At 47.5% G+C, this 15578-nt stretch overlaps 1 protein-coding gene across 1 annotated transcript; it reads right to left on the bottom strand.

Moving 5' to 3' along the window:
• Window positions 1-353: 353 nt before the first annotated feature.
• Window positions 354-6624, bottom strand: LAMTOR1 (late endosomal/lysosomal adaptor, MAPK and MTOR activator 1). Its single transcript, XM_063445006.1, has 5 exons — window positions 6473-6624; window positions 3718-3866; window positions 3191-3268; window positions 1808-1934; window positions 354-1196 (listed from the first exon to the last, which is right to left on the bottom strand). The coding sequence occupies exons 1-5, from the start codon at window positions 6620-6622 to the stop codon at window positions 1104-1106; spliced, it is 597 nt and encodes a 198-aa protein (XP_063301076.1). The 5' UTR covers window positions 6623-6624; the 3' UTR covers window positions 354-1103.
• Between the last annotated feature and the right edge of the window lie 8954 nt (window positions 6625-15578).

Raw genomic sequence — 15578 nt, 5'->3', positions numbered from 1 at the left:
ATTTCTTAAAGGACAGGAAAGTGTCATAAGATGGAAGGATCAGAGCAGCCCTCAAGTCCTTAAAGTGAGAAGCAGACAAAGGACAATTAAAAGTTTCTTGGCGTCTACTGAAGATGAATAAGCAAAACCACGTACGTGATAAAATAATTCACACACTACAAACACAGGACAGCAGCTTATTGAGGAATAAGTTTAATTTACAGTGGTAAATAAAATAAAATAAAAAAAAAATAAAAACAAAAAAAAGGTAAAACAAAAGGGTGAAAATGTACATTTCCAAAAAAAGATTAAGAAACTTTAATTGATTAGCCACAGTTACCATGATATTTATAAACGGATTCAATTCACTGATAGAACTTTGTACACAAGTGGGTTTAATTGTAAAATTCAGACATGTTCTACGACTTTCTCAACACCTTTGTTAGTACATTGTACATACTCCAGAGGCACTTTAGAGGTTGTGGTACAATTTTCACATAGAAGTATCCACAGCAAAAGTTAATAGGTGGTTTGAAAGGCTGAGCCCAAGCACACTGTAAACAGCTGGTATAAGACCACAACCCATCCAGTGTCTGATACATGCGGGGGTCGCAGCAGATTAAATGGATCCTGTATAGGAAGGTGCGGTTGGAGGGTTACTGTTTGTGCTACTCATTGCACTGGATTACAAACCTCTCTTCGAGGATGGGGTATGAAATATACAAATTCTTTACTAAAATTCCATTATCACGGTTTGTGAACAATGCTACCGCCCCCCTTAAGTCGATTTCTAGTAAACCTTATTTTATCTTATTTCCTTCAGACTAGTCTCTGCCACACAGACAGTAACAGTTTGCTCATGGCAAAGATTACGCAGCACATAATTAGAGGCAGGCCCGATTAAATGATGCAGAAATTAATGTTCAGGGTAAAGAATAGCTAGAACATGAATGATCAGTGCAATAGTCAAAGAAGGGAAAGGGGTAAAGGAGTTAAACTGTGAGCGGTGGAAAAGATGGCAACCAGGACAAAGTTTAACTAAACGAAGAGAAAACAAATCTACATAAAGTAAAAGGGAGCACTATGTGAAAGGAAGTTGCAGAGAGGCTTGATGTGCATTGGAGTTACGGAATCCCGAACTGTACGACAAGATCCTCTTTTGCATCTACTCGAATCTGTGAAAGTGCACTGAAGGCATAAGCAGCTATCTTAGAAACCTAAAAAAAAAAAAAAAGAACAAAAACAAAGGACAGTCACATCAAGTAGTAATAATGTGATCATACAACTGATCCAAGTTAGAACCTTGGGACCTACCATTCCCATTACACTCAGCCAGCTGAAACAGAAATGGGCTCCCAGCAGGACTGTACAATGGGGAAACATTTTTACAATAGAAGTAGCAGTGAACACAGCTGTTTCTACTTTGAGGATATAAAAGATTATATAGCTGGTAGAAAATGCCTAAAATACAAAAAGCGCAGCAATAGACAAAGTGTATAAAGAAATAAAAACGTGATTCATCAACAATGTGTGCAGTGTCAGAAGGACGCGGTTTGCACCAGCTTTTATTCCGAGGTCATTGCAGCTATAAAAAGCACTTTCTGTTTGATACCAGAACGAGTAATCGCCTGGAACAGTGAAAATCTGTCCCATGCATCGTATGGCTGCATTACGACTTATTTCAATTGGTAAGAATAGTATTTGAAGTGTTTTAAGACAAACAATGTTACTATCACATCATTTTGAGACACCTCTATGAAGGTTACCAGAAGGCCTCAGAGTAGATTCACTGATTTAAGCTGTATAAATCCACCACTATTTGAATTACCTGTTGTACATCTGCATATGGAACGGGGTCACTGGCGAGTATTTGGTGAGGCTGAGCTGTAAGCGAGGGCAGTGGGGGCACCTTCTTCCAGTGTGTTAGATTGTTACTAAGCTTTGCCAGCCGCATGCTGTGAAAGAGAGAGACACGAGAGTGGCAATCACAAAGGGTGCTGATCCAGGTCCTACTAATCAAGTCATACAGGAAATTCTCCATCTCATAATGTACGATCAGCACATCTCTCCTACTTATACAGAAGCATTCATGCCGCTTCCACATCAGAATACTGAATATCTCTAGACATTCTGGATGGGGGTTCTATACAAGCTATACATGAAATGTATACACCGCAATACTAAATATATATTTTTAGAGTATACATTTAATCTGTTCTATTGAACCAAGAAGTTTGATAAAATGATCTAATGGTGCCTTTCTATTTAGATGCTGTTTTCTAGTAAATCAGTTGCTAGTTTTTTTTAGCCTAATAGGATTCCCTTGGAGAGCACTTTTTCCTGAAACCACATTTGAACGCACGGAAGTGCGTCATATACATCACTTCCAGTTTAGACGATCCGTTTACCGATCAGCTGTGACAACAAAGTGAACTAGCCCTTATCATGTGAAAAGGAATTGAACAGCACCAATGATGTGAATGGAAGACACCCCACTGGAACCACCAATGGACTAGCCCTATTTAATGGGACTGATGGGAGGGTGGAATTAGGCTGCTTTTTTTGTGAGCATTATTGTTTGCATTTACTAAATATTGGTCTCTGAGGAAGACCCAGAAGTAGGACGAAATGTGTTCTCTCTTTTTAATTGTATTTTTTATTCTGCCAATAAATCCCTTTATAACCTACCTGTCGGGAGTCCTGCACGGTTCCTGATACTGGGTGATACCTGATCCTGAGAGGGAGACACCCAGCGGAAGCAGCATCAAGGCGCATATTACTCCTGTTTCTTGTGAGTGCAATATTAGATGTCCACTACTGTAGTACGCAATGTTCTTTTTATTTATTATTTTTATTTCTATCCGCTGAATCCCATACGTATTGGAAAAACTATTTGGCTTGTTTAGACGAAACACTATTTGGGAGGTGTTCGGTGGGAAGCCGTTTCTGTACAATTGATAAGTATATCTAATATTTTTGTATATCCTTTTTGTTGTATCTATTCTAACTTGAGTTGACAATTATCCCCTCACCAGAGTATAAATTAATCACACTGCTAGAAGAAAGCCATTTTCTTCCACCACTGGACGAACATGCAAACACCGAGATTGCATACAAGTAGTTCAATGTACATATAGCTTTTTTTTGATTAACACAGTTTACGTAACAGATCCTATTTTATAAGTTCTCGACGTTCCCTTAGGACACTCGCCTGTACTGTCTCGCTCTGTCCATACATTCATGCTGTTCCATCCCCTGGGATTCCACGGCTGATACATCAATGATGTTTCTAAAGGGACCGTGAAACAATGAGAATAAAAGTTACCAGAAATAAACATTTTATTTTTACAGTAAGAAAATAAATGAACTAATGCTCCTTTGCATGAAGGGATACTACGGCTCCTGGGCTGACAGGGATAAGCGTTTGCTTTATTTTTCATTAAACAACTCACACAATCTGCAAGAAGATACTTCCCACAGACATTACAATCAATGGTTGCTAGGAACTGACAAATGTGAACAGTGGCAACTTGGGCTGTCATTTTTCAACAAAATAATAGCAGTGAGTATGAGCATATACTTATTTAGGAAATACTTTAAAGAGACCTATTCAACCAGTTAATTAGAAAATAAATATGAACAGATACACTTTGCAAACTGTATCCCATGAATCTGTGGACATCAAAGAAATGGTTTGGTGCCACGGAAAGGCAGGCCAGGTATTGAAGTGATACTCACTGCGCCGTCCTGGCCAGGATACGGGAGAGCAGGGCCTGCTCATCAGTACGAGCTGTTGGGTTATTGATAGAACTTGGCTCAGACCCATTTGGTGTCCTGTTGGGAATTGTCTGGTTTGGGGGTAACAGATGTTCCCGTTCTCCCTGGTCCTAGGAGAAACAACGATAAAGAGGTCTCTTTATTGCACAGATTCTAATTACAGCGACCAGTGAGACAGGCATAAACTTAAAATATTGAAACAAGATCATCCTCAGCCAACACCTCAGCCAATACAATAAGAGGTAAAATGTAAAAAAAAAAAAACTTGGGAGTGTCCCTTTAGCAGGTACCAAAATAACTACAGCGGTCTGAAGGGGTTCTGGTGCTTGAAGTGGGTTTTTCCCCCCCCCCACACATCAGGAGATAAGATCTGCTCAATTTCACACAAACATGTAGACTGTGTAGGTATGCCTACAACTTTATAAACAAAGTGATTTAACTCCTAAATGGCAGAGAATAGAGCCGTAAGACTGCAGGGGCATAATCTATACACCAAAGCTGCTTCATTAAAGAGACACTATAGTCACCAAAACAACATCAGCTTAATGTAGTTGTTCTGGTGAGTATAATCACTCTTGTTTGTATGCATAGAATATAATCAATCCCTGTTGGCTTTTTGCAATAAACACTGCCTTTTAGGGACACCTCCACTGGCCACTAGCTGGCTGCTAGAGGTTCTTCCTGGGCCAGTGTTACACAGTGTGATTGATATTCAGAGTCTCCACCCTCCAGCACCAGCAGAAAGGAATAAAGGTAAGATTTTATTATATCAAGGGGAGCTAGATGGTAATTTTAACAGTATAGGGTCAGAAATACATGTTTGTGTTGTTTTGATGCTTAGAGTATCCCTAAGTGACTCATGTGTATGTGCCTCTAATTTAAATTTGAGAGACCCCCCCCCCCCCACAGCACTCCCTGGGTAGGAGAGGGCCCCCCCCCCCAGACACAGCACTCCCCGGGTAGGAGAGACACCACCCCCCCCAGACACAGCACTCCCCGGGTAGGAGAGACACCCCCCCCCCAGACACAGCACTCCCCGGGTAGGAGAGACCCCCCCCCCAGACACAGCACTCCCCGGGTAGGAGAGACCCCCCCCCCCAGACACAGCACTCCCCGGGTAGGAGAGACCCCCCCCCAGACACAGCACTCCCCGGGTAGGAGAGACCCCCCCCCAGACACAGCACTCCCCGGGTAGGAGAGAGACCCCCCCCCACCCCAGACACAGCACTCCCCGGGTAGGAGAGAGACCCCCCTCCCCACCCCAGACACAGCACTCCCCGGGTAGGAGAGACCCCCCCCCCCCCCCCAGACACAGCACTCCCCGGGTAGGAGAGAGACCCCCCCACCCCAGACACAGCACTCCCCGGGTAGGAGAGAGACCCCCCTCCCCACCCCAGACACAGCACTCCCCGGGTAGGAGAGACACCCCCCCCCCCCCCCAGACACAGCACTCCCCGGGTAGGAGAGACACCCCCCCCCCCAGACACAGCACCCCCCCCCCCCCCCAGACACAGCACTCCCCCCCCCCCCCCAGACACAGCACTCCCCGGGTAGGAGAGACCCCCCCCCCAGACACAGCACTCCCCGGGTAGGAGAGAGACCCCCCCCCACCCCAGACACAGCACTCCCCGGGTAGGAGAGAGACCCCCCTCCCCACCCCAGACACAGCACTCCCCGGGTAGGAGAGACCCCCCCCCCCCCCAGACACAGCACTCCCCGGGTAGGAGAGAGACCCCCCCCACCCCAGACACAGCACTCCCCGGGTAGGAGAGAGACCCCCCTCCCCACCCCAGACACAGCACTCCCCGGGTAGGAGAGACACCCCCCCCCCCCCCAGACACAGCACTCCCCGGGTAGGAGAGACACCCCCCCCCCCAGACACAGCACCCCCCCCCCCCCCCCAGACACAGCACTCCCCCCCCCCCCCAGACACAGCACTCCCCGGGTAGGAGAGACCCCCCCCCCAGACACAGCACTCCCCGGGTAGGAGAGAGACCCCCCCCCCACCCCAGACACAGCACTCCCCGGGTAGGAGAGAGACCCCCCTCCCCACCCCAGACACAGCACTCCCCGGGTAGGAGAGACCCCCCCCCCCCCACCCCAGACACAGCACTCCCCGGGTAGGAGAGACCCCCCCCCCCCAGACACAGCACTCCCCGGGTAGGAGAGAGACCCCCCCCACCCCAGACACAGCACTCCCCGGGTAGGAGAGAGACCCCCCTCCCCACCCCAGACACAGCACTCCCCGGGTAGGAGAGACACCCCCCCCCCCCCCCCCCCCCAGACACAGCACTCCCCGGGTAGGAGAGAGACCCCCCTCCCCACCCCAGACACAGCACTCCCCGGGTAGGAGAGACACCCCCCCCCCCCCCCCCAGACACAGCACTCCCCGGGTAGGAGAGACACCCCCCCCCCCCCCCCCCAGACACAGCACTCCCCGGGTAGGAGAGACACCCCCCCCCCCCCCCCAGACACAGCACTCCCCGGGTAGGAGAGAGACCCCCCCCACCCCAGACACAGCACTCCCCGGGTAGGAGAGAGACCCCCCTCCCCACCCCAGACACAGCACTCCCCGGGTAGGAGAGACACCCCCCCCCCCCCCACCCCCCCCCCAGACACAGCACTCCCCGGGTAGGAGAGACCCCCCCAGACACAGCACTCCCCGGATAGGAGAGACCCCCCCCAGACACAGTGGCCGGCCCCCCGCACCGCTCACCCCCTTGCCCGTGTCGTTCTCCCCGCTGTAGCAGCAGCCCATCTCCGCTCGGGCTCTCAGTGAGACCAGCAGCCAGTGTACATCACATGACCACCGGAAACCGCACCACAGCCAACTTCCGCTTCCGGGGCAACAGCCAGACCGAGCCATCACCATGGAGACCGAGAGCTGCCGCGCGGTGCCTGCCGGGAGATATACCGCCAGACCACTCCCCCCACCTCTATATCGCACCCTCACCCCCCTATATCACCCCCTATATCGCACCCCTCACCCCCTATATCGCACCCCCACCCTCTATATCGCACCCTCTATATCACACCCCTCACCCCCTATATCGCACCCTCACCCCCTATATCGCACCCCTCACCCCCTATATCGCACCCTCACCCCCTATATCGCACCCCCACCCTCTATATCGCACCCTCTATATCACACCCCTCACCCCCTATATCACACCATCACCCCCACCATATCACACCCTCACCCCCACCATATCACACCCTCACCCCCACCATATCACACCCTCACCCCCTATATCGCACCCCCACCCTCTATATCGCACCCTCTATATCACACCCCTCACCCCCTATATCACACCCTCACCCCCACCATATCACACCCTCACCCCCACCATATCACACCCTCACCCCCTATATCGCACCCCCACCCTCTATATCGCACCCTCTATATCACACCCCTCACCCCCTATATCACACCCTCACCCCCACCATATCACACCCTCACCCCCACCATATCACCCCCTCACCCCCTATATCGCACCCCCACCCTCTATATCACACCCCTCACCCCCTATATCACACCATCACCCCCACCATATCACACCCTCACCCCCACCATATCACACCCTCACCCCCACCATATCACACCCTCACCCCCACCATATCACACCCTCACCCCCTATATCACACCCTCACCCCCTATATCACACCCTCACCCCCTATATCACACCCCTCACCCCCTATATCACACCCCTCACCCCCTATATCACACCCTCACCCTCTATATCTCACCCTCTATATCGCACCCTCACCCTCTATATCGAACCCTCACCCTCTATATCGCACCCTCACCCTCTATATCGCACCCTCACCCCCTATATCGCACCCTCACCCCCTATATCGCACCCTCACCCCCTATATCACCCCCTATATCACACCCTCACCCTCTATATCACACACTCACTCTCTATATCGCAACCTTACCCCCTCTATATCACACCCTCACCCTCTATATCGCACCCTCACCCTCTATATTGCACCCTCACCCTCTATATCACACCCTCACCCCCATCATATCGCACCCTCACCCCCATCATATCGCACCCTCACCCTCTATATCGCACCCTCACCCTCTATATCGCACCCTCACCCTCTATATCACACCCTCACCCTCTATATCTCACCCTCTATATCACACCCTCACCCCCTATATCACACCCTCTATATCACACCCTCACCCTCTATATCACCCCCTCACCCTCTATATCACCCCCTCACCCTCTATATCACCCCCTCACCCTCTATATCTCACCCTCTATATCACACCCTCACTCTCTATATCACACCCTCACTCTCTATATCACACCCTCACTCTCTATATCACACCCTCACCCCCTATATCGCACCCTTATCCCTCTATATCGCACCCTCACCCTCTATATCGCACCCTCACCCCCTATATCGCACCCTCACCCCCTATATCGCACCCTCACCCCCTATATCACCCCCTCACCCTCTATATCACACCCTCACCCCCATCATATCGCACCCTCACCCCCATCATATCGCACCCTCACCCCCATCATATCGCACCCTCACCCTCTATATCGCACCCTCACCCTCTATATCGCACCCTCACCCTCTATATCGCACCCTCACCCTCTATATCGCACCCTCACCCTCTATATCGCACCCTCACCCTCTATATCGCACCCTCACCCTCTATATCGCACCCTCACCCTCTATATCTCACCCTCACCCTCTATATCTCACCCTCACCCCCTATATCACACCCTCACCCCCTATATCACACCCTCTATATCACCCCCTCACCCTCTATATCACCCCCTCACCCTCTATATCTCACCCTCTATATCTCACCCTCTATATCTCACCCTCTATATCACACCCTCACTCTCTATATCACACCCTCACTCTCTATATCACACCCTCACCCCCTATATCGCACCCTTATCCCTCTATATCGCACCCTCACCCTCTATATCGCACCCTCACCCTCTATATCTCACCCTCTATATCGCACCCTCACCCTCTATATCTCACCCTCTATATCACACCCTCACCCCCTATATCACACCCTCTATATCACACCCTCACCCTCTATATTACACACCCTCACCCTCTATATCACACCCTCACCCTCTATATCACACCACTCACCCTCTATATCACCCCCTCACCCTCTATATCACACCCTCACTCTCTATATCACACCCTCACTCTCTATATCACACCCTCACTCTCTATATCACACCCCCACCCTCTATATCACACCCCACCCTCCATATTACACCCTCTATATTACACCCTCACCCTCTATATTACACACCCTCACCCTCTATATCTCACCCTCTATATCACACCCTCTATATTACACCCTCACCCTCTATATCACACCCCACCCTCCATATTACACCCCACCCTCCATATTACACCCTCCATATTACACCCTCCATATTACACCCTCCATATTACACCCTCTATATTACACCCTCACCCTCTATATTACACCCCTCACCCTCTATATTACACCCCTCACCCTCTATATTACACCCCTCGCCCTCTATATTACACCCTCACCCTCTATATTACACCCTCACCCTCTATATTACACCCTCACCCTCTCGATTACACCCTCATCCTGTATTATAAAATTCTTCTTCCCCTTACTTCACTCCCTCTGCTGTTCTTCGTTCATTCGCACCCGCTACATTGGAAGAGGTTTCTGCTCTGCTCCAGTCCTCTCGCCCCACCACCTGCTCCCTAGATCCAATTCCCTCGCATCTCATCCGTACTCTGTCTTCTTCTCTTTCTCCACCTCACACTAAAATTCTCAATCTCTCTCTCTCCTCTGGTATATTTCCATCACCCTTCAAACATGCAACTGTAACCCCAATTCTAAAGAAGCCCAATCCTGACCCTAACTCCCCATCCAACTATCATCCTATCTCGGTACTGCCTTTTGCATCCAAGATCCTTGAAAGAATTGTGTATGCAAGATTGACAGACTTCCTCAAGGCCAACTCTCTGCTAGACCTGCTTCAGTTTGTTTTTCGCGCTAAGCACTCTGTGGAAACGGTACTGACCAAAGTATCCAATGATCTACTCGCTGCAAAATCTCGTGGTCACTACTCTATCCTAATTCTCCTTGACCTGTCTGCGGTTTTGACACTGTCGATCATCAACAGCTTCTCATCCTCCGCAATATCGGTCTACAAGATATTGCTCTCTCCTGGTGCTCCTCCTACCTCTCCCAGCGCTCTTTCACTGTTTCTTTCTCTGGCTCTGCTTCTTCTCCCCAACTCCTCTCTTTTGGTGTCCCCCAAGGTTCAGTCCTTGGTCCCCTCCTGTTCTCCATCTATACTGCCTCCCTTGGTAAACTCATTAGATCCAATATCATTTCTATGCAGATGACACGCAAATCTACCTGTCCTCTCCTGATCTCTCCCCGTCCCTCTTGACTAGTCTCTCTGACTGCCTCTCTGCTATTTCTAACTGGATGGCTGCCCACTTCCTTAAACTAAACTTGACCAAAACTGAAATTCTGGTCTTTCCTCCCTCAAGTGTTGTCTCTCTCCCTCCAAGTCAACGGTGCTACCATCAGCTCCGCCACGCAGGCTCGCTGCCTAGGTGTTCTTTTTGACTCCGACCTCTCCTTCAAGCCTCATGTTCAATCTATCGCCAAATCCTGTCATTTCCATCTCAAAAACATTGCGCGCATCCACCCCTACTTAACGCCAGATGCGACTAAGGTGTTGGTCCATTCCACTGTCCTTTCTCGCCTTGCCTACTGTAAAACGCTTCTCAGTGGTCTTACGTGCTCACAACTTGCGCCATTACAGTCAATAATGAATGCGGCAGCGAGGCTCATATTCCTGTCCGCCCGCACCTCCCATGCCTCACCCTTCTGTCAGTCCCTACATTGGCTTCCTATAAAATATAGAGCTCCATTTAAAATTCTGGTTCTTGCTTTCACATCGCTACATAATGCTGCTCCCACCTATCTATCCTCCCTTATACACAAGTATGTCCCGTCTAGGCCCTTACGATCTCCTGTCCGTACTCCCACCTCTGATGCTCGCCTTCAAGATTTCTCGAGGGCTGCACCGTTCCTGTGGACTCGCTTCCCTCCTCCGTTAGTCGCTCACCCAGTCTCCACTCCTTCAGAAAATCTTTAAAAACCAACTTCTTCATAAAAGCGTATCAATTAAACTGTTAATAGCTCCTGACTGATTCTGCAACTGTCACTAGTCTAATACTATCCTTACCTTTTTGTGTCATTTTACCCCACTCCCTCCAGCATGTAGGCTCATTGAGCAGGGCTATCAACCCCTCTGTTCCTATGTGTCCAACTTGTCTGGTTACAACTACATGTCTGTTCGTGCACCCATTGTAAAGGGCTGCAGAATTTGATGGCGCTATATAAATATCATAATAAAACCCCACCTACAGAGGTTACACCCCTACCCTCTATTTCACCCTCCATATTACACCCCTCACCCTCCATATTAAACCTCCATATTACACCCCCACCTCCATATTACACCCTCCATATTACACCCCTCACCCTCCATATTAAACCTCCATATTACACCTCTCACCCTCAATATTACACTCCACCTCACCCTTCATATTACACCCCTCACCCTCTATAAAACACCCCACCTCCATATTACACCCCTTACCCTCTATATTACACCCTCACCTCCATATTACACCCACACCTCCGAAATACACCCTCATCCTCTATATACAGATACACTCTCCATATTACTCCCTCTATATACAGATACGCTCTCCATATTACACCCTTTCCCTCTATATACAGATACGCTCTCCATATTACAACCTCTATATAAAGATACACTCTGCATATTACACCCTTTAAATACAGATACTCTCCATATTACACCCTCTATACGCAGATACACCCTCCATATAACACCCCCACCTCCATATTACACCATCAACCTCTATATACAGATACACTCTCCATATTACACCATCTATATACAGACACGCTCTCCATGTTACGCCCTTTCCCTCTATATACAGATACACTCTGCATATTACACCCTCTATATACAGATACTCTCCATATTAAACCCTCTATACGCAGATACACCCTCCATATTACACTCACCCTCTATATACAGATACACTCTCCATATTACACCCTCACCCTCTATATACAGATACACTCTCCATATTACACCCTCACCCTCTATATACAGATACACTCTCCATATTACACCCTCACCCTCTATATACAGATACTCTCCATATTACACTCTCTATATACAGATACACTCTCCATATTACACTCTCTATATACAGATACACTCTCCATATTACACCCTCTATATACAGATACACTCTCCATATTACACCCTCACCCTCTATATATACAGATACTCTCCATATTACACCCTTACCCTCTATATACAGATACGCTCTCTGTATTACACCCTTACCCTCTATATACAGATACACTCTCCATATTACACCCTCACCCTCTATATATACAGATACACTCTCCATATTACACCCTCACCCTCTATATATACAGATACACGCTCCATATTACACCCTCACCCTCTATATATATATACAGATACACTCTCCATATTACACCCTTACCCTCTATATACAGATACGCTCTCTGTATTACACTCTCACCCTCTATATAGAGTAAAATTTACTCATACTTACCGTAATTTTCTTTTCCTGGTCATAGGCCATGGCAGCACAACAATGGGTAGCTCCTCCCCTATCCCTAATTAGACAGGAACTAATTAAAATTAAGGGTACAAATATCCCCTCCTACCTCCTCCTCCCTCAGTCTCGTTAACAGCAATATTCCCGGGCGGGATCTATGTGCTGCCATGGCCTATGACCAGGAAAAGAAAATTACGGTAAGTATGAGTAAATTTTACTCTTTCCTGGCCATATCCATGGCAGCACAACAATGGGTAATACCCAAGCTTAAAACCAAGGGAGGGAAAGAAAAAACTCAGACAAAATATTATATAATGCAAGTGTATTATCACCAAAAATTCACACGTGATGAACAATATAAGAGGTTAATTAATTATTTGCTGCAGAGAGAACAGATCTGCCAAATGCATCATATTTACCAGCCCTGACGTCTAAACAATAATGTCTGATAAAAGTATTAGAAGATGACCAAGTGGCAGCTTTACAAATCAGTTCAGTAGAAACTTTAGCAGCAGCTGCCCAGGAAGAGGAGAGAGAACGCGTAGAGTGCGCTTTTAAACCTTCAGGAATTCTCGTATTAGACGCGTTATATGATTGGATTATGGCAGAAACAATCCATCTACTGATAGTCTTTAGAAGCTTGCAAACCCTTTCTAGAGCCGTTAGGAATAACAAAAAGTCTTTTAGAAATACGCCATTCTGAGGATCTCTGAACATAAATCCTGAGACATCTCACTAAGTCGATATTCATCAAATCGGCGTCTTCTCCGTCATTTGTCTCTTTAGAGCACAAAGCTGGAAGCACTATCTCTTCATTCATATGGAACCCTGAAGTAACCTTAGGACGGAATTCTGGGACAGTTCTTAGGATGACCCTGTCTTTATGAAATATTATAAAAGGTTCTTCCGCAGAAAGAGCCTGAAGATCCGACACTCTTCTACCAGAGGCTAGAGCCACCAAGAGAACTGTTTTGATAGTGAGAAGATGACAGGTAATAGATTCCAAGGGTTCAAAAGGAACAGATTTAAGAGCCTTAAGGACCAGAGGTAGATCCCATGGGGGAGTAATAGACTTAATGGGAGGCTTAATCTTCATGACTGCAGTTATAAATCTCGCTATGTCAGAGTCCAATGCCCATCTATGATTAGTCAAAGCCGAGAGGGCTGAAATATGGACCTTCAAGGTATTATAACTCAATCCCTTCTAAAAAACAGATTGCAGGAATTCTAATATATCATTGGTTGAAGGATTTAGAATATCCAAAGGCCTTGAGCTGGCCCATGAAGAGAATACATCCCAGATTCTGTAATAAGTTGATGAAGTGGATTTCTTCCTTGCTTGTAAAAGGGTCTCGATTACTGCTCTTGAAAACCCTTTATTCTTCAACCTTTCCCTTTCAAGTACCAAGCCATCAGAAGAAGGGATGCTGGGTTTGGATGAAGAATTGGGCCCTGTTGTAGCAGAAACGGAACAGCTGGAAGGCTCCATGGGTCTTTCTTGCACAGACTTAGGAGAGGAAACCAAGGTCTGCGTGGCCAAAAAGGTGCTATCAGAATCAATGATCCCTTCTCTTGACGTAATCTCCTCAGTAGCGGAAAAATTAGAGGATTCGGGGGGAAGGCATAGGCTAGGTCGAATTCCCAAATGCATGTTAGTGCATCTCTTCCTATTGCTTGGGGATCTGGAACTCTCGAGAAGAAGTTCTTTACCTTTCTGTTGCTGCTTGTAGCCATCAGATCTATCTGTGGAAGGCCCCATTTTTGTACAATCTGTTGGAATATTTCGGTAGATAGGCTCCACTCCCCTGGGTCTAGTCTCACCCTGCTGAGAAAATCTGCCACCGAATTCTGTATGCCCGGGAGATGTACTGCAGAGATGCCCTCCAAATTCACTTGTGCCCAGGACATCAGTGGTTTCATAATCCTCATCATTCTGCAACTCCTTGTCCCTCCTTGATGGTTTATATATGCAACTACCGTGGCATTGTCTGTTCTGATTTTGACCCAATGGTGAAGTAGCAGATGTTGGAAGTGTTTCAGGGCCTTGAAAACTGCCAGTAGCTCTAGGACATTCGAAGGAGTGTTGACGGTCAAAAAGGACCACCTCCCTTGGACATAATTGTCCTGAAGGTGGGCTCCCCAACCCCATTGGCTGGCGTCTGTGGTTATAATGGTCCATGGGATGTTTCCTAGGGGAAAACCTTTGAAGATAGATTTCTTCTGTGTCCACCATTTCAAGGACCTCTGCACGTGAGGAGGGATACTTATAGGCTGAGACAGATTCCCCCCTTTGAATTGATAAAGGAAATTTCTTTGAAAAGGCCTCATCCTCCATTGGGCCCACCTCGTTAGTCCTATGGTGGAAGACATTGATCCCAGGAGACTCCTAGCTTTCTCTGCTGAGGAAACACTGTATGCCGACATGTCTTTGCTCTTTCTTAGAATTTTCATACCTCTTTCTGGGGACAGTTGAATTAAACCTATTGCAGTGTCGAATGAAGCTCCTAGGTATATCATACTCTGAGATGGGGTCAGATTGCTTTTGGAGATGTTGATCTTCCAACCGTGCTGCTGAAGAAACTGCAAACAAAAAAGGCCGTGTTTGTCTAGAACATCTGTTTTCTGTCAGAATCAATATATCGTCCAGGTAATGATATATTGCTGTGGCGAAACCAGCTTCGCCACTGTGAACTGGAGAGGCCTGGCTGCTAGCCTCCTGCTCTGCGACTACGGCCCATGGACATATTGCTCTATAAACACTATATTTGGGCATGTAATAATTTATATTGCTGCTACTGGCCCTTTAAAATCAGCGATGGACATATTGGGACTTTTGGGACTAATGTCCCTTTAAGACTTTGTAACATATCACAGTAATACTGTCTTAAATATTATGTAGGTATTTATGTGTTCAGTTAAACTGGGGATATGTAGAAATGGGTGTTTTATGTGTTAAATGTATCAGTATGTAAGTTTATGTCTTGTACTGTCTTTTTGCAACCATGTGGTTAATGGAGTCTGACTCTAGTCCTAGATAATTGGATTAATTCTCCAATTATCTCCAGGGCAGAAGGGAGGAAGCCGGGATGCATTGTGGGGGATGTTTTACTTCTGTTTGAGCCAGATTG

This window comes from Pelobates fuscus, chromosome 1, assembly GCF_036172605.1.
Source record: "Pelobates fuscus isolate aPelFus1 chromosome 1, aPelFus1.pri, whole genome shotgun sequence".
Taxonomy (NCBI): domain Eukaryota; kingdom Metazoa; phylum Chordata; class Amphibia; order Anura; family Pelobatidae; genus Pelobates; species Pelobates fuscus.
This window is presented reverse-complemented; position numbering and strand designations above follow the sequence as displayed.

Bases quoted from the DNA above. Each gene is read 5' to 3' on its own strand.
- LAMTOR1 (XM_063445006.1), bottom strand. From the start codon at position 6,622: ATGGCTCGGTCTGGCTGTTGCCCCGGAAGCGGAAGTTGGCTGTGGTGC. The intron at 3,269-3,717 runs GTGAGTATCACT...CGGTCCCTTTAG, and splicing joins ATCCTGGCCAGGACGGCGCA to AAACATCATTGATGTATCAG. The intron at 1,197-1,807 runs GTAATTCAAATA...TTTTTTTTTTAG, and splicing joins CATATGCAGATGTACAACAG to GTTTCTAAGATAGCTGCTTA.